The 19,055-nt window shown below is 42.4% G+C and overlaps 2 protein-coding genes across 3 annotated transcripts in view; one reads left to right on the forward strand and one right to left on the reverse strand.

The window, feature by feature from the left end:
* The window catches only part of fbxw8 (F-box and WD repeat domain containing 8), a 20,055-nt gene extending 11,381 nt beyond the window's left edge, over positions 1-8,674 (forward strand). Inside the window, exons 8-11 of the mRNA XM_042101865.1 lie at positions 1,709-1,836; positions 6,375-6,548; positions 7,122-7,238; positions 8,004-8,674. Coding sequence (XP_041957799.1) covers positions 1,709-1,836; positions 6,375-6,548; positions 7,122-7,238; positions 8,004-8,166 — 582 coding nt within the window. The 3' untranslated portion in view covers positions 8,167-8,674. The remainder of the gene's footprint in view (positions 1-1,708; positions 1,837-6,374; positions 6,549-7,121; positions 7,239-8,003) is intronic.
* A 365-nt stretch (positions 8,675-9,039) lies between these two features.
* Positions 9,040-19,028, reverse strand: LOC121715859 (synaptobrevin homolog YKT6-like). 2 transcript variants are annotated; one of them, XM_042101877.1, is made up of 11 exons: positions 18,902-19,028; positions 18,479-18,593; positions 18,294-18,376; positions 18,102-18,202; positions 17,794-17,898; positions 17,455-17,520; positions 17,280-17,381; positions 16,753-16,784; positions 10,113-10,178; positions 9,925-10,026; positions 9,040-9,382 (listed from the first exon to the last, which is right to left on the reverse strand). In XM_042101877.1, the coding sequence occupies exons 2-11, from the start codon at positions 18,580-18,582 to the stop codon at positions 9,352-9,354; spliced, it is 792 nt and encodes a 263-aa protein (XP_041957811.1). In that variant the 5' UTR covers positions 18,583-18,593; positions 18,902-19,028; the 3' UTR covers positions 9,040-9,351. The 2 variants fall into 2 exon arrangements, with proteins under 2 accessions (XP_041957811.1, XP_041957812.1); XM_042101878.1 differs by lacking the exons at positions 9,040-9,382; positions 9,925-10,026; positions 10,113-10,178 and having other exon boundaries at positions 16,538-16,784; positions 18,902-19,027.
* Positions 19,029-19,055: the final 27 nt, after the last annotated feature.

A 19,055-nucleotide genomic window follows, 5' to 3' on the forward strand; every position in this document is an offset into this window, starting at 1 on the left:
AGCATTCTCTGTTGTGCTTGCTGATCTGTCTTCTATTAAAATAAATAAATAATACAACAACAACAACAATAGCAACAAAAAAAAACAAAAAAAAATCCCGTCATGCCAAAGTGGTGTTGGAGATTTTGGCGAGCTTCAGAGCCGCCCACAATTAAATCTGTCTGGCCTGAACAGCTGACACTAAAACAGCTGGCAGGCTCTCAATCCTTACATCATGCCTGTCTGTCCACCTCCCTCGTCTTTGTTTCGCACCTTTTTCAAGAGCTTAAATTATTCAGGTCCAGTTTTTTTTTCTTCTTCTTTGTTAAATCTCACACGACACAGTCATTGGTTTTGCCAATTTGGAGAAGAAGGCTAAAAGCAGATGTCCAATTTACCCGTTATTTTCCAAAAGCTGGCTTATTTGAGTGATATGAGTAATTAGCCTGCATCTTTTGAAGGAACGCGAGCCCGGTTCCCTATTGAAGCCTTCCACCTCTTTTGTGCTTCTAGAATGTTCTCATCTGCATGTATTTATGAATGCACAGGTGAATAATGAGTGCATCAGCGGGGTGAGCACCACTTCACTGCTGTGGAAGCCCAGTTAGTGTAATTCACTGCTTTGAAAAACAAACCAACACTATTCTGCTATTCTGTTTTCACTCTGTGTTTTTTTTCCACATGAGGTGCTGATAGGGCAAAGGCTCAGTGTTCATTAGCTGCCTTAGTGTGGATTCTGGGAAGTGACATGCTCATCATTACAGTGCTTTCTGAAGTCTGCTGTTTGTGTTATTGGCTTTCACACTCCCTGCTTCTGGCCACACTGTGTGTGTGTGTGTGTGTGTGTGTGTGTGTGTGTGTGTGTGTGTGTGCGCGTGTGCGCGTGTGCGCGTGCGCATGCGTCGCCACCACCATCACCATGTAAATTACGATTCAGTTCTTTTTTGTCGGCGCCGCACCATAAAATCCATTGTTCATCCAGTTAAAAAACTTGCTAATGTGCGTGGCAAGTGCACAGCAAACTCATGTTGGTGTACACCGGGCTTGACACAGGTGATCTCACCAATTAGCTGAGTTGTGCTAATTATTAGAATCAGCTGGTTTAAGTGAATAGTTGGCACAGATATGTGGTAGGACTTTTACTGTCTGAAGCTGGACGTGTGTGTGTGTGTGTGTGTGTCTGTCTGTCTGTCTGTCTGTCTGTCTGTGCGTGCGCGCGTGTGCGTTCACTCTAGTGACACTTCAGCATTAAGATGAACCAAACTAGACAGGATGTGTTTATTCTCTCTCCCCTTAATCTCAAAGCCTAAGACCAGAAATAGTCAAAGCCTGTTGATTTAGCACCAGTAGTGGTTTGCTTTCTTCCGTCTCAGTCTTAAAGATCTTTTGGAAACATCCTAAGCCTAGCAAACTATTATTGATGATGTTTTACCTCCCTTCCTTTGGGAAGAGACAGGGGTTGTAATGCATCAGTGTTATTGATGCAGTGCCTTGAACTTGCAGAACTGCCCAGTGATCACCTTCAATGTTTATTTAGTTATTCCTTTCATGTGTCAGTTTTTGCATAGTCCTTCTTACAAACAAACAAACAAACAAACAAACAAAGAAACCACACCAAAACCAACCTGCTTGGCGGAGCTAACAACCCGAGCCAGGTGCGTCTGTGCCAATGATGGTCTGCTTCCCTCCCACTTCCCTCCCATCCCATCCTGTGCCCCCCTCCTCACAGATCCAGGTGTACGGTCTGGAGACGGGGCAGCTGGTGGCGTCCGTGGGCAACTCAGCGGGAGACTTCACCTGCATCAACCTCCGAGATGGCCCCCCTCACCTGCTAGTGTGTGGGAATAAAGACAGGAGGTACATACTGCACCATTTGTTTGGCACCATTTAGACACATGGATGTACACTATATGGACACACCTGGCCATTACAGCTACAGGAACTTTTAGGACATTGCATTCTAAATCGATAGGCATAGAATGGCTTTCACCTTTCTAAGAAGGGTTTCCACAAGAGTTTTGCGTGTGTCTGTGAGTTTTTGCCCATTCATCTAGAAAAGAATTTGTGAGGTTGAATGAAGCACATGAATTCAGTGAATAAGTGGTGGAGAGTTCCAATACTTTTGTCCATACATTACATTCAGTTATCTTCCATATCACTATTCAGGAGTAGTTACTATACATGGGTTTCATCCGGTCCCTTTCCACAGGTGTGTAAAATCAAGCACCTAGATTATGAATGCAGATTGCATGGTGCTTGATTAATACACCTGTGGAAAAGGATCTGATGAAATCCATGAATACATAGCATGATGGTAATACACAGTCTAGTGCATTATGAGGATAGGCTTTAAAAGCTCGACACCACCAGTGTGGGACTGACGTAATGCCAAGTATTGCTTGAATGAAATCTAGCTGGTTTTGTCTAAAGCGAATGTTTTGAAACTTGAAATGGGTAGCGTAGCGTAGTGGCTAAGGAGCTTGGCCAGAAATGTTGTAGGTTCAAAACTTGAGTTGCTCTGGGAATACGTAATGTAAGGCTCTTGATAAGAGTGCCTGCCAAATGAATGAAGTAGGAAATGTCACTATATGAATGTCCATAACAATACAATGATTTGCTTTTGTATTTTTGCGATTGACCTACAAGTCTATTTGTAGTTGAGTAATTGCTCGGCATGTACTGTATTTCAGAGTTTGTCCCTATTGTGTGCTGTAATGTAAGGGCACTCAGGAGACTAACATTACGCCCAGGCCATGTAGATTTCCCTCCATGTCAGTCTCTAAGCTAGATTTGTGTTTTTTGACTCTTTATTATTCACTTTGAACAAGACTGAATGAAATTCATGGAATGTGATCAATTATGGAGAGGGTGTGTGTGCATGTGTGTGTGTGTGCGTGTGCGCGTGCGTGTGTGCGTGCATGCCTGTGTGTTCATGTGTTCATGCATTTGTGAGTCTTGTCTAGACTGTAGATGTAGACTGTGCATTACATTATCTGGTGTTTTTCACCTGGGGGCTGTTTGTTGTGCAGACAGAGGGAGTCTGGAGTAAGTGTGAGAGGGTTGCATTTTCTTCTTCCTCTCTCTCCCTTTAATTCTCTCTTTCTCTCTCACTCCCCTTCTCTCTTTCTCTCAGTCTTTCCCTCTCTCCCTCCCCACATCTGTGTTCTGGCTTGCACAAGTAGAGGGAATTAAACAAAGGAGAGAGAGATGGCTTCTCTCTTCTGCCCCTTTTGTTGACAGGGTGAGCACATCCTTTTGGCAGGCAGACGGAAACTTGGCTGCTTTTAATTGATGAACTCCAACTGTGCTTTCTCTAGTGTTTTATTATCAGGCTTCTTTGGTTGTTGTTGTTGTTTTTGTGAGTTGCGACCAGTTGGCCTCTAGCAACATTTTGGCATGGCTGTAAGTCGGCTTCCACCTGCGATTCAATTGCGTTTTACACCCCACTTCTCCTCTGCGCTCCTGTGGTGTGCTGATGAAGTCGTTAACTTTGCAAATCCCACCAGACTCAAGGTGAATATATTTGTAAGAAAAGGTAGATTACCTTGTTCTGAAAGAACAGAGAACAAACAAGGCATTGGCTGGTCTCCATGTAGCATTATGGGGCTACCCACTTCGTTAAGAACTTACTAGAAGGGTCAGAACAACAAAGCTAGATGATGTACTATTTTAAGGTAAGCGTGCATGCTGCTGTCCCAAGTCCTTAATGCTACTGTATGTAGTGCAGGATAGTAGAGGTAGCCAGCATGAGGTTTTTATGCAGCTGCTGGTTTTCCAAAAGTAGGATAGGCATGATTGACTGAACTCATATACTGCACACAATTTGTTCCCCCTTCAAACAGTAATGTTGCAAACCTTGTGGGTTAATATGGTCTTGGGGTATGTATTTATTTAATTTTCATTCAATAATCTCCACGCAAAAACCCCCATCCCAGTTAATGTGAATATGTTAGCATGAACATGCAAGGTGGTACTCTTTATCTGGGCTCTTAGTGAACCAGGCCCATAGTGACAGTGGGTGGCAAATACAGAAACACTTTGTATGCCACTCTAACGTGGTATGGCGCGCCAGCTTGGCCTGGTCAGCATTGGCCTCTTCTGTTCTTCACTCAGTCCAGGAGGCAAAAGCAGAGAGGGGGGTGGAGGGCAGTGTGTGTGTGTGTGTGGTGGGGTGGGAAGTCAGTGTCTGGATGTCCATTAGGGTGGCCCAAGGCCAAGACCTTAATGTGTCTGGTCTCTTCCCTCCCTCTCCTCTGGCCAGTGAGAGCCCCCCCCTGTTCTCCGCAGTTACCAAAGAGCGACCGGAGTGATTATGTCCTGATGAGACCTTGCAGGGACGTGGCAGCTCTCTGCCAGTCTGTCTGAGTAAACAGGACGAGTGCGTGGGCACATAGGCACCATGGAGAGGGTACATTGCCCGTGCTGTGCCCCGTCCTGTGCCCACGTCATGGCCATACGTTCAGAAGAGTAATGACCCCTGTACCTGCCAACCCCTTGCTATTTAGTAGGGGTGTAAAGGTACACATATTCGTACCAAATCCTTTAATGTACAGGACGTTAGGTTCAGTACAGATGTATACGAATGTACTTAATGCAGTCTTTTACAGTAATCAACAATTTTAGGCTAGCAGTACCTACAGGCTCACCGTTCCGGAAATTAACCGAATCGTGACTTCAAACCCATACACACCGAACCGTTATTTTTGTGTACCGTGTCACCCCTATTTAATGCAGATTTTACGGGACAGTCGCAGACTGGTTGTTTTATCATAACTTACTATTCAGTTTGGAAGAATTCCCGATGAGACCGTTTATTTACTATGTTCACAATAATAATAATAGTAATAGAGATGTTAATAGAGATGGTTTTAGAGATGATTTGACTATGGGCACGGTCAGTGCAGTCTCAAATGGGTCTGGGGAGGGAGTTCCAAAGGGAAAGGGCCGAATGGAGCAGCCTCGGTCACCCTAAGTTCAGTGGACATTGTCCATTTGTCATATGTAATTGCAATTCTTCTCTCTTTAGTTCTATTTTTTTCCTGTTTTTTCCGTCTTGTCTTCTCTAGAAGGCTCTTTGGCATGATTAGTCAGAATGCTGATTAATTGAAACATGTCTGCTAACTGGCTGCGCAGTGGAGTCAGTTTCCATTCCAACATTAGATTTATGAGCATTAGAGCTTGCCAATGACAGGTCACACACACACACACACACACACACACACAAAAGCATACTCACTCATGAATTTAAAATGCCTCCTTTATTTGAAAAAAAAAAAAAATCAACCAGATCTCGTCACTTAGCACGAGCCTCACCGAAGACCCCAAAGCCTGTTAGAAGTGTAGGCCCACCCCTGGTGCATTTTAATAGCACGACGCCCCAAAGTGCGCTGTCCCTGCCACAGGCCCAATCTGATTTGGGTTAATGAACTAAGGAGGGCCATCTGCATGGTGCCGTCCTCTGGCCGCCAACGCTCCTATTTAAGAAAATTAAAGCCTCGAGCAGATGGAAGCAAACTCCAGTGGGCATTTGTGGCTCGTATAACTCTTTTCTGAAAGAATCTCTTTTTTCTATCTCTGTCCTCTTGGTAATTAAGGGGTGCATTGTCTTCCAGGCTGTGTAAGCATTAGATACTGTGGAGATGCAATTAGGCAAAGTGACTAGATTTGATAAAGCCTGCATATTTTATATTAATATGATATCATGTAAATTAAAATATGTTGTCGGAGCACACACTGCGCATTAACTGCAATGGCTTGAAGTCCGTGCCGAGACGGAACAAACCGTAGAGAAGATGGTGTCAGTGAAGATCTACATAAATATGCTCAGATTGTATCAAAGTATTTTTATGTTCCATTTATACGTTAAGATATTTAAAGCTTTGAGATCATGATGATCAAACCATTCCCTCCACGTCTGAAGCATATAGACAGCAATCAGCAATCAATAAAATCAGTTCATTTACTCTCCATATTTTGTGAGGTTGTACAAAATGCACATCTCCGAGCAGAATCTTAAGGTGGTAGAATTTGTCTTTACAGGTTCACTGGCTGGAAGCAGAAGTCATTAGCTGATGTCATGCCAAGAATAGCACATTTCCCTTACTGTACGTCCCCATGTGAAATGAATGTTTTGATTGGTCAGTGTGATTGTGATAACCCAAAAGATGTCTCCCTCTCCCATTTCCTCCCTTCCTTAACTCCTTCACCCTGCCACCTTCTCTCCTTCCGTCTTTTCCTACATGTCGTTTCTTCTCTCTTCATTTGACTCACTCTTTCTCCCTCTCCCCTTTCCTTCTCTCTCTTCCTCGCTCTCTCCCACCTTCTCTCTGTCCGTCCTCTCTCTCTCCCTTACTCTCTCTTTCTTTTTCTCCGCCTCACTTTCCCCTCATCCTCAGGGTGCGGGTGTTTGACCTGCGCTCAGGCCTCTCGGTGGCCTCTCTCTATGCCCACCACATGGGGGTGACAGCGGTGCAGGGGGACGACTGGAAGCTGGTGAGCGGAGGTGGCGAGGGCCTGGTGTGTGTGTGGGAGATGCGCATGGCAGCCAAGCTCTGGGAGATGCACAACAGGTCAGACAAGTGTGTGTGTGTGTGTGTGTGTGTGTGTGTGTGTGTGTGTGTGTGTGTGTGCTAGAGAGAGAGAGAGATTCACAACAGGTGAGACAGGTGTGTCTGTGTGTGTGTGTGCCTGTGTGTGTGTGCGTGCGTACGTGCGTGTTAGAGAGAGAGAGATTCACAACAGGTGAGACAGGTGTGGAGCCGGGGGGGTTGGGACAGTAATGAAACACCTGACAATGGCCACATCTGTATCAGGGTCTAGAGGCCACAGCACCTGACCGGCATACATCACAATATATAATAAGAAATATAAATGAACTTTACATACTGTTTTACTTCTACTACCTGCCTTTTACAGAAGTACGTCATTTACATGACCGTGATAATAATATGTATTTAATACATTATGTAATAAATAACAGTGCTAATGATTATGATGTTGATAATGACAGGATGTGTCTATATCACTTCTGAAAATACTACAAAATAATCTTCTAAAGATGTAATAAATGGACTTATATACATATTTCATTGAGGTGTGTGTATGTGTGTGTGTCTACTCATGTGACTCCTGGTGGTGAGCAGACACCCAGTGCGGCACATATGGTTTGACGAGAGCACCCTGGTGACGGCCAACATTCCTGACGAGAAGTCTCCACGGGGGGCGTGCATCACAGACGATGACCTCACCGCTCATCGCAGGCGAGTTGAGCAGACTAACCCCCCCAACACCCCCCTCACACCATCACAGCTCTCACTTCCTCCTCCAGTCCCTCTGCTAGACCCATATCGCCCTAAATAGGAAGACAATGTAGCTTGCCATGTAGCGTGAATGTTATTCCTCAAGTCGCTTTGGATAAAAGCATCTGCTAAATGAATGTAAATGTGGTAGTGGCAGAAGGTTTCGGGTTAATACCCTGTCAGCACCTAAGGCTTTGCAATAACAAACAAATCATACAGAAATGCAGTATATATTATATAGATTGTATATGCTCTCTGTGGAACGGGGGCACAGCATGAAGTGATTATCGTATATAAACATGTGGATGGTAAGACAGAAATCCTATAGGAGTTGTCTGGTTAGTGTTAGATTTTGTTAACAGTTTTTAGCAGTTCTCTAGACAGGCACTCTGACGTTGAACAGATGAAGTCATGTCTAAAGGCAGGGCTGCACTGAGCTCTGTCTAAACAGCATGCTGTATACATCCGCCTCAGATTAAAGCACGACGCATAAAGTTCAGCTTTGTTTAGTTTGATAATTAAATTGAATTAAGTCCATTAACCCTCACATCTAATAATGTGCCCTGTGGAAAATGTTTTTATTTACCTCATTCCCCTAGATGTCAGTTGTTACTCATCATTTCCTAAAACAGTGCCCCCTTGTGGTGTCCAGTGATTGTATCGGAGCCGTAAGGGTTGAGACTAAAAGATAAGCACATTTTCACATTTTTCTTTCCTCTTCCACAGACACCGTGGAGTCATCTGCCTGTATGACTTCTCACCAGACCTTTCTGTTCAGGACCATGTTTTGCCCATCTGTCGGTCGAACTACATAGAGTCATCAGGCTACAACTACAACATCGGCCTGGCTATGCCGTATGATATACTTCGAGAGCCCTCAACCACCTGATGACTCTGGAGGAATGTTGGACTTTTATATTAACTATATATATTTTTTTTTTTCTCTCTTTTTTTAAACAACATACTGCTGAATTAATAAGCTGTATTAATGAAGATGTAATGTTGGTGTAATTTTATTGGTAATTCATTATTAATTTGAAATACTGTTTGATCAATTAGCTCCTGTCAAATTACTATTGTTTATCATGATTCATATAATCTATTCAACAGTGTCTGTGCTTTGATTAACAATGAAGATATAATTTCTTAAAAGCAGGTTTCCATCTCTTCAGAATCATTATTAGAATCTTTTCAGCTGCATTTAGCCATTTGTACAGTTGTTTTACTCGGTTTATATTATGTAACTGTAAGGCTCACTGCCCTTGATTCTTGATAGTATAATAATTTAATAATATAAAAAATAACACAGTATTACACAATAATACTGGCCAACTTTTGAGAACTGTCACTTAGCCATGTGAAAGTGTGTTCAGAATACATGTGAATGTTGAAATGTATTTTAACATTTAATATGATAATGCCTTATATGGGTCCAAGACTATAGAAATACTTCTATACTCTTTATATGGGTTGTGGGCAAAAAAGCTACTAGCTCATGAAGGCCCCAAGTACTGTTTGGCCCAAGTGGAAGGTGAGTGCTGTCCAAGGTGCTGACTTGTGCCCTCGGTCTACAGTAGGCAATAGGACGTAACTCCTTGCATGCTACCAAAATTCCACCCTCTTTAGTACCAATGATTAGGGTAGCACATGTTGCATGACATGAGTCAGATTTCTAGTTTAACTGATGTTGACATTCTTTTGTGATAACCACACAAACAAAATGAGCATACACGGTCATGTACTTGATGTCATGTCATGTAGATGCACTTGAAGACTTGTTCACATTTATTGAAGGCATGAAGGCAACTGAACACACTACAGTCAGTAGGCCTAATTACTAATCACTCAAGACATCTTAGATAAATAACTTTTACACTGAGCAAGTCCAATAGTTTTGACCTATATGGAAACCAAGCTCTCCTACAGTCAGTCACCTCACACAAGTCTGTCTTAAAACACTGTGATTGCCCAAGTAAAGTTGACAGCATTCCCAATAGGTAGCTGGTGGCTGATAAGTTGAGGCAGAGAGGAAAGTGGAGTAGGAGGGTACATTTGGGGAGGCAGTGAGCTCACATCATTTTGCAGCAGGAATTGTGGTTCCGTGCCTGAGAGAGAAAGAATCATCACATGGTTAGAACTGTACGTAATGGTCCACAGTGCAGGAGTATGATAATCACAGTCTATTGAAACTCCCTTTTGTAACAAATGTAGTTCTGTCTTGGGCCAAAGACCCAGTATCATGTGGCATCTGACCACTGCCAGCCAAGTCTCTTGCTTGAGATAACATTCCAGAATTAACAATCAGAGGGTGAATGTCAATTAAACTGACATAAATATAACAGAGATATAAAACTCAAGAAACAATGATATAATTGGTAACCACACATGCCAAGGGTCAAAATGAATGTATAAACCATACAACCATAAATCCATATAAACCATTTCACAGAGGTCATGGTGCTCTAGCTACTCTGTGATCATGCACAACCATCACAGTAGCATATTATACAGTCTCTCTTATATCACTCTAATGCAATTCAAATCTGGCCTGAAGTGAACTTTTTACGAGTGCTACAGAGGACAGTTCACCTATGAATGTCCTGAGCAATCTAGAACTGTGGACCAAACCAGAGGCCTGTGTACTTACAGTCTTGTAGAAGGCTTTGGAGGTATCTCCCAGGTGCTCTGACCTCTGCACCAGGTCATCCAGCTTCTCTCCCCTCTGCAGCAGAGACTCCATAGTGTTGTGCTGGAGGAGGAAGCACAGCATGTCAGCCCCACACTCTGCGTGTGTGTAAGTGAGTGGGGGGGGGGGGGGGGGGCTTCTGGACTTACCAAAATGACTTTGGTCTCTTCGACCTCAGCCTGTGCTCTTGTAAGTGCATCAGCTTCTTTTGGATTCTAAGAAGGGGAAACACACACAAAAGAACTACTACTACTTGCCATTAATACACCACTATAAAAAGCTTCATGGGATCCAGAAATCAGTCAAGACTTCCGCAAGGCTTGAATCTAATTATTTAAAGTATCTATCACAACCTTCTGTACTGGTAGAAGGCTATTTGACTTTCGACACAACAAACCTCTTTTAAAGAGTGGATTTTCTTCATTAGCATCCTACAGCAAGGTCTCTGGAGAGTACATTGTGAACATGCATTGTGTGTGCATCTGTACCTGGTACTTAGCAAGGTAAGAATCCAGTGCAGTGTAACGGATTGTATCAGGAGAACCTGTGGTCCACTCTGTGGAGTCTACTTGTTTTAAGAACTCCTCCAGCACCCTCAACTACCTGATGACTCTGGAGCAATGTTGGGCTTTTACATTAACTGTATATAAATTGTATTTTTTTTTAAAAAACATACTGCTGAATTCATAAGCTGTATTAATGAAGATGTAATGTTGGTGTAATTGTATTGATAATTCATTATTAATTTGAAATACTGTTTGATTAATTAGCTGCTGTCAAATTAGTATTATTTCTCATGATTCATATAATCTATTCAACAGTATCTGTGCTTTGATTAACAATGAAGATAACATTTCTTAAAAGCAGGTTTCCATCTCTTCAGAATCATCGTTAGAATCCTTTCAGTTGCATTTAGCCATTTGTCTAGTATTTGTTTTACTCGGTTTATATTATGTAACTGTGTGGTTCACTGCCCTTGATTCCTGATATAGTATAATAATTTAAATATATAAAACATATATATATATATATATAACAATATAAAAAGATCTTAATGTGGCCAATAATACAGGCCAACTGTTGAGAAATGTCACTTAGCCATGTGAACCGTGTGTTCAAAATACTTGTGAACATTGAAATGTATTTTAACATTTAATATCATAATGCCTTATATGGGTCCAAGACTATAGAAGTACTTCTATACTGTTTATATGGTTTGTGGGCAGAGATGTAAAGTAACTAAGTAGAAATACTGAAGTACAGTACTTAAGTATGAATGGGGAGTAACTGTACTTTACTTGAGATTGTGTTTTTCTTCCTACTTTTACTTCAATACATTTTAAAAATGAAATGTATACTTTTACTCCACTACATTTTCATTATGAGCATTAAGTAGAAAGTAGGCTAAAATAATGTGCAAACGAAAACAAAAGCCAGTTTCCATTCAGCATGTTAGACATTTGCATTCTTTTCCTAAGATTTGATTTTCTGACCTGATGCCACCACAGGACACAGCAATGAATAAAGACTTAGTGACAGAGTTAAGGCCTAGCAAATATAGTTAAGACATTGCACACCAAGACCTATGTAGGCTGTAAGGAGCTGAAGTAAATTACAATTGTAACAGCATGCTTTTCATTAATAGCATTTTTATTTAGGCTTTGAAAGCATGTTTATTGTGTGTGATGTAGCTGTCTTTCTAAACATGTTGGATAAACTTCCTTATAGGCCTATATAAAAGGAAGCAGAAGTGAAAAATGAATGGCAGCCATACTTTGTTCAGGCTTCGAATACATTGTGTATGAAGTGTAGGCGCCAAGTTTAAAGGTGCTGCATGAACTATACTGACTTTGCACACATTCACTCCTCAGCACTCTCAAACATTTCCCAACTCTGAACTCACACTATACTGACTTTGCACTCATTCACTCCTCAGCACTCTGAACTCACACTATACTGACTTTGCACTCCCCCCCCCCCCCCACACACACACACCCTACATGACTTTTAGCACTTTTACATCCCTCTCCCTATGCTACAGACCTTTTATTTATTTTCTTATTACATCACACGTCAAAACACACACACACACACACACACACATATCTGACTTTCTCGCCTAGCCTTCTGAAAGTCATATCTGACTTTCTCGCCTAGCCTTCTGCCCCCCCACCCCCAACACACACACACAAAAAACACACACACTTACATCATCACTGTCATCACCACACATACTGTACATACAGCACACTGCTTGCTACAGTAAGCCTCCTCTACATACTTGCTGCACACTGCCCCCCCCCCCCCTCCCTACATACACAGCACATTGTCTTCAGGATCTTCTCCAACACACATCCTCTACATACTTACAGCACACTGCCCCCACCTACCCACACACACACTACACAGTCAGTGCTCCACTCCCCTCCCGCCCACACACACATCTTCACTGTCATCACTCACATACATCATACATACAGCCCCCCCCCCCCCCCCCCAAGGTTTCTTCCTTGGTAAGGGAGTTTTTCCTTGCCCCTGTTGCTCTTGGGTGCTCCTTGTTGGTGCCCCCCAATCCCAATCCTCCCCCACCTTTCTTATGCAGCCCTTGCCACTTAATCTACTAAACCCCTCTTCTACCCCCCCCCCCCCATAAATGCACAAATAGGCTGACACCAGACATAATTTTACTGCATTTCTTTTACTTCCAGTAACTATATGCATGTGACAATAAACTTCCTTGTATCCTTGAACTCAATAGCCTATCCAAAGTTCTGACTGGTTTAGTTTTCATTAAAAGCATAATGAAGGGAAGGGGTTGTCATCCCACCTGGCCTCAAAAGCTTTTATTATTAGCACTTTGTTTTTCTACTTTAAGTACTTAGGTATGTTTTATAATGGGCTACTAAAGTACTGTAAATAATAGATACTTTAAGACTTTTACTTAAGTGGTATGCTTATAGACTTTTACTTAAAGTCACTTTCTGATCAAATATCTGTACTTCTACTCAAGTGTGGGTTTCGGATACTTTATACAACTCTGGTTGTGAGCAAAAGAGCTACTAGCTCATGAAGGCCCCAAGTACTGTTTGGCCCAAGTGGAAGGTGAGAGCTGTCCAAGGTGCTGACTTGTGCCCTCGGTCTACAGTAGGCAATAGGACGTAACTCCTTGCATGCTACCAAAATCCCACCCTCTTTAGTACCAATGATTAGTGTAGCACATGTTGCATGACTGAGTCGGATTTTTAGTTTAACTGATGTTGACATTCTTTCGTGGTAACCACACAAACAAAATGAGCATACACGGTCATGTACTTGATGTACACAGTCATGTAATTGTACTTAAAGACTTGTTCACATTTATTGAAGGCATGAAGGCAAAGGAACACAATACAGTCATCAAAGTCACCATAGGAAAAGCAGAAAATGGTTGATCACCTTATTATTATTACCCATTATAAAAGCTAATTTACACAAACTGCTGGAATGTAGTTTTTAAAGTTTTTTTTTTTTTTATCTGCTACCTGTCTCAACGGGACAAAGAGAGACATTTGTTCATTCTGCCAGTTGTGCAGTAATAAAAAAAAAGTCTCTAGCCTTTCATCAGCTACATCTCACGAGTGATGACTTTACTCCAGAGTACACCATGCAGCGTGAGGTGTGAGAGAATTCCGTGTCAGAACGTTAATGTAACAACAACTAATGCAACGTCTCAGTGTTACAATTCTGGCTGAGACCATTTGATGGATTGCATTTCATTAAGGCACAGTTGACCAGTCACCACGGAGAACCACCACGACTCAAAAGACTAACAGCTGGACAATATCTGTGGACCTATGATTGCTAAAAACTTAACGATCGATTGTACATTACATCACCTTTGCAGTGAACATTCAATTAATGAGTTCCAGGTCTGTCCTGGGAAAGTATACAGTGGATACTAGATATTCAAAAAATATATCCAAGCCTGATGGGAAAATAGCTTGAACAAGTACAACCAGCATCACCCTACATTCATCAAAGTACGATGTGACATCTCATCTGTATTATGTAACAGCATTGTGACCAAAGAACACTGGAAAAGCACGTCACAGGGTACCCACACACACACACACACACACACACACTACACCTGAACAATAAAATGTACAACAGACAATTAAACAGGTCATTATTGGAGATGAAAGAGAACTACAAAACCAATGTAAGATGGGTTTGTATTGCAAATGCGTCACAGCATCACAACATGTCACCTGAAATAAGCCACTTAAGCCGTCTGAAAGACAGGCGATAGTAAACACTTACCAGGACTACAAGAGTCAAAGACCTCCTCAGACACCATTTTAGGGCCGAGTTATACTTGCTGCTAACGACGCATACGGGTTCGCATCATGGCTGCCACGCGAATTCTGTGTTCGCTGGGTCTCGCACGTCAACACGAGGTAACGTGACACGTTCGCAAGATGCAATCTGGGGGCAATCATACGTCTTGGCCGCGTAGTGCTGCAGCAAGTATGTAGATAGGACGTAGCAGGTCGCATACACACACTCTTAGTGTAACAGCAAGTATATTCCTAGCCTTAGACGTGTGTGTGGGTGGAAGGGGGCTAATCTATCCTCATTCAACATTCAATTAGACCAGTGTTACTCATTGCGTGGCTCGCGAGCCACATGCGGCTCGTCAAGCTATAATTGGTGGCTCGCATGGTAGCTTTGGCGAGATTTCGCCAAATTTGGTTTTACTCATTTTGAGTAGGCCTAAACTGTTCGCCAAAGGCCATCATCTCTGGCCAAAGGTAGGCTCTGATTTAGCCTAGTCTACTGTATAACTTCAACGACGTGATCTTTAGTTTCGTTCTGCTTACAGTATCTCACTGCCACTTGCAACGCCTTTGAATGCAATCCGCTGCCCTGTTTACCAGCAATGCTACAGCGGACTTAAACTGCCACCTCGTGGTGATAAGTTGTAATACAGCTGCTTGAATCACGGAAAGCGCGAATGAAGTGGCCACTTCTAAAATGGGACCCACTGTATGTAGTTACACAGCCAATAAATGTGCTTCATAAACATACTAACCTGACCCTAGCCAGATGAATTTCGTTCCGCTTAGCTCCGCCTAGCTTCACTCACATCCATCTGGGACCTCTTCCATTGAGAGTGTGCAACCGATTTTATGGTACAGCCAATCAGGACGCAGGGCGGGAGTTTCATAGATGTGACATAGCATAGAAGCGACCGTGAGACTGTTATCAGCGTCACGGGTTGGCTTCGATGTGAGTGGTTGAAGTAGCACGTCAATAGATGATGGACAAGTGGCTTATTCAATCATATGCAAGCATTTTTTGATTAGGCCCAGCCTTCTGAAGCAACACTTCAATGGATTGGTTCCAGATGGATGAGTGGAGCTAGGCAGAGCGAAATTCATCTGGCTAGGGTCAGGTTATAAACATACAATACTGCACTACAAAAACGCAAACATCTGAATTATACTTCTCCCTTCAATCAAATAATGAAGATGAAAGGAAGTTATTAAGCCTTATGGCTCCTACACACAGCTGCGTTCCGTCAACGCATGCCAGTGGGTGTTCCCGACGGTAGCTATGCAAATGACTTGAAGTAAAACCGTAATGTGATTGGTTGGTGCCGTCCGTAAATTGTCTTGATTGGCCGGTGCCGTCTGTCTGTGCAGCAACAGACGCGACGCGACGCGACGGACCCACAATTCAGTTCGGCAACGGATCACGTGAGCCCATGTAAAGTGAATGGAATGGGTCTCCAGCAACGCGATGCACGCAGCTGTGTGTAGGAGCCGTTAATGGTGCTTCCTAAAGGGGGTATTGTCAAACCTGGCAACACAGCCCGCATGCCATGTGGCATTGTTTACAAACTTAACCGCAGCGCACGTTTGCAGGCAGGCGACGTTAGTTTCGCTAGCGTGAAACACAAAATGGACCGGTTTTTAATAAAAACAATTTTTTTAAAAAGGGACAGAAACGAGCTCAAAAACCAGACAGACACACAGTGTTGTAACGAATAGTGGAGTGGATGAGGGAAATGAGTCTGAGGAAGCAGCAAACAAAAATCAGCACGAAGACACCGGAGAGGGGACGAGCAGACAAACGGCAGGTGTAACGTTACCCAGTATTGGCTGTGTTATTTCTTTTTTTGTGGGATGTCCAATTTATATGTAGAAATGCACATTTGCAAAGGTGACTTAGTATGTTGTCGTAAAAGTGGCTCTCCTTTTGATTTTGCACTGCCAATGTGGCTCTTGTGAAAAAAAATAGTGAGGATCACTGAATTAGACCATGGTTTGACAAACTCCACCAAGGAGTAAAGGGTGGACATCAAGGTCACATTTAAGCTTGTAGGGGGCAAGTTATGATGTTACCCACTTAATTATAGGCAGGGGTTCATTTTGGGCACTTTAAACGGCTGAGGAACTGTTACAATGATACAACAAGCAATACGGAAATGTTCCAGTTAATCCCAAGAATTACCAGTATACAACAACGCCTCACCCTTCCAACTCAACAAGACGAGACCAATCATAGCAGTAGCACTCAAGACATCTTAGATAAATAACTTTTAAAAGTGAGCAAGTCCCATAGTTTTGACCTATATGGAAACCAACCTCTCCTACAGTCAGTCACCTCACACAAGTCTGTCTTAAAACACTGTGATTGCCCAAGTAAGTTGACAGCATTCCCAATAGGTAGCTGGTGGCTGATAAGTTGAGGCAGAGAGGAAAGTGGAGTAGGAGGGTACATTTGGGGAGGCAGTGAGCTCACATCATTTTGCAGCAGGAATTGTGCTTCCGTGCCTGAGAGAGAAAGAATCATCACATGGTTAGAACTGTACGTAATGGTCCACAATGCAGGAGTATGATAATCACAGTCTATAGGAAGTCCCTTTTGTAACAAATGTAGTTCTGTCCTAAGCCAAAGAACCAGCATCATGTGCCATCTGACCACTGCCGACCAAGTCAATAAATGTCAATTAAACTGACATAAATATAAAAGAGATATAAAACAATGATATAATTGGTAACCACACATGCCAAGGGTCAAAATGAATTTATAAACCATACAACCATAAATCCATATAAACCATTTTACAGAGATCATGGTGCTCTAGCTACTCTGTGATCATGCACAACCATCACAGTAGCATATTATACAGTCTCTCTTATATCACTCTAATACAATTCAAATCTGACCTGAAGTGAACTTTTTACGAGTGCTACAGAGGACAGTTCACCTATGAATGTCCTGAGCAATCTAGAACTGTGGACCAAACCAGAGGCCTGTGTACTTACAGTCTTGTAGAAGGCTTTGGAGGTATCTCCCAGGTGCTCCGACCTCTGCACCAGGTCATCCAGCTTCTCTCCCCTCTGCAGCAGAGACTCCATAGTGTTGTGCTGGAGGAGGAAGCACAGCATGTCAGCCCCACACTCTGCGTGTGTGTGTAAGTGAGGGGACTTCTGGACTCACCAAAATGACTTTGGTCTCTTCAACCTCAGCCTGTGCTCTTGTAAGTGCATCAGCTTCTTTTGGATTCTAAGAGGGAGGAAACACACACAAAAGAACTTCTTCTACTTGCTAATAAAATAAAATAAAAAAAGCTTAATGAGATCCAGAAATCAGTCAAGATATCCACAAGGTTTGAATCTAATTATTCAAAGTATCTATCACAACCTTCTATCCTGGTAGAAGGCTATTTGACTTTCGACACAACAAACCTCTTTTAAAGAGTGGATTTTCTTTATTAGCATCCTACAGCAAGGTCTCTGGAGAGTACATTGTGAACATGCATTGTGTGTGCATCTGTACCTGGTACTTAGCAAGGTAAGAATCCAGTGCAGTGTAACGGATTGTATCAGGAGAACCTGTGGTCCACTCTGTGGAGTCTACTTGTCTAGAGAACTCCTCAAGCACCTAAGAACAGCAAGACAAATTGACATGATTTAATTGCATATATGCTATAAGTTAATTGATATAAAAAAGATACAGGTTTTCAAACAACACATCAATGAACCTCCTCAAAGTATCTGAGGTATTTTCATATCCAATTGTGATCCTTGATTGCAGATCCCTCCTAAGTGACATTACATGGTCACAAAAAAGTGTCTTATACACACCTTGTCTATAAGTGAGAAGGCAACCCGCTGTGGATACTCGCTGTCAGCGACCACCACAGCGCTGAGACCATCATCCCGCACACAGGCATGACACATGTACTCTGAGGATTTAACGTAAGGAAAACACTGCGATCAGTAGAGGTAAAACACTGTATCCAGATCTAAAGTTTCTACAAAGCGCAACCTACTCACCTTTTTCTTTTACTGAAGACCGACTGCCACATGCAGAACGCTCAACAATCAAAGAACAAGTGAAGGCCATAAACTCTTGTACACTGCCACACACACAATACAACAATTAGGTTACACGATGACGAAAGTGAACATTACAATTCAAAAATAAGAGGGAAGCACGGGTAGTGGGGAGGAGGGCTCACCTTGATCTTTGAAAGAAACTAAACGATGACAACTCATAGGCAGCTTTCAGGAGGTTGGTCTTCGTTGGTCCTTTACAGAGCACCCCAATGCTGTAAAGCTTCATGTTGTTCGTGACTGAGTGTCAAGAGGGAGCATGTGTTGTAAAACGTCGTGTGTGTAACGTTATGTAAACTGCACATAATATATTCTAAATGGCGAATAAAGTAAGTTCAAAGCATTTTTGAAAAATTATTTTTTTTAGTGACAAAGTACAATGAAGTTAATAGGCTTAGGCTAGTATACTCTTTGAAGCTAATGAGTTATCGCGCTAGTTTAGTTGCGAACGGAGCATGTTTAGCAAATTTACTGATGCAGGTATTTCGTTCGCAGATATGATCTGATGACTTTACAAACTGGAAAAGTGTGTAAGTAACGTTACTCACCGTTGACGTTTATTTCACTACTTATGTATCTACTTAATGGCAGCCATACGAGCCATACACACACTGCTAGCTAACTTCCTTCTTCCCTTAGTCACCATGGCAATGGAGTCCTACAATGAATTGTTCCCGGGTAGAAACGTGTATAATAATAAAT

This window comes from Alosa sapidissima, chromosome 8, assembly GCF_018492685.1.
Source record: "Alosa sapidissima isolate fAloSap1 chromosome 8, fAloSap1.pri, whole genome shotgun sequence".
Lineage (NCBI taxonomy): Eukaryota > Metazoa > Chordata > Actinopteri > Clupeiformes > Clupeidae > Alosa > Alosa sapidissima.

Coding starts and splice junctions, on each gene's coding strand:
- LOC121715859 (XM_042101877.1), bottom strand. CDS start 18,582: ATGAAGCTTTACAGCATTGGGGTGCTCTGTAAAGGACCAACGAAGACC. Junction 18,377..18,478: donor AGTTTCTTTCAAAGATCAAG/GTGAGCCCTCCT, acceptor TGTGTGTGGCAG/TGTACAAGAGTTTATGGCCT. Junction 17,899..18,101: donor CCTTCTCACTTATAGACAAG/GTGTGTATAAGA, acceptor TGCTGTTCTTAG/GTGCTTGAGGAGTTCTCTAG.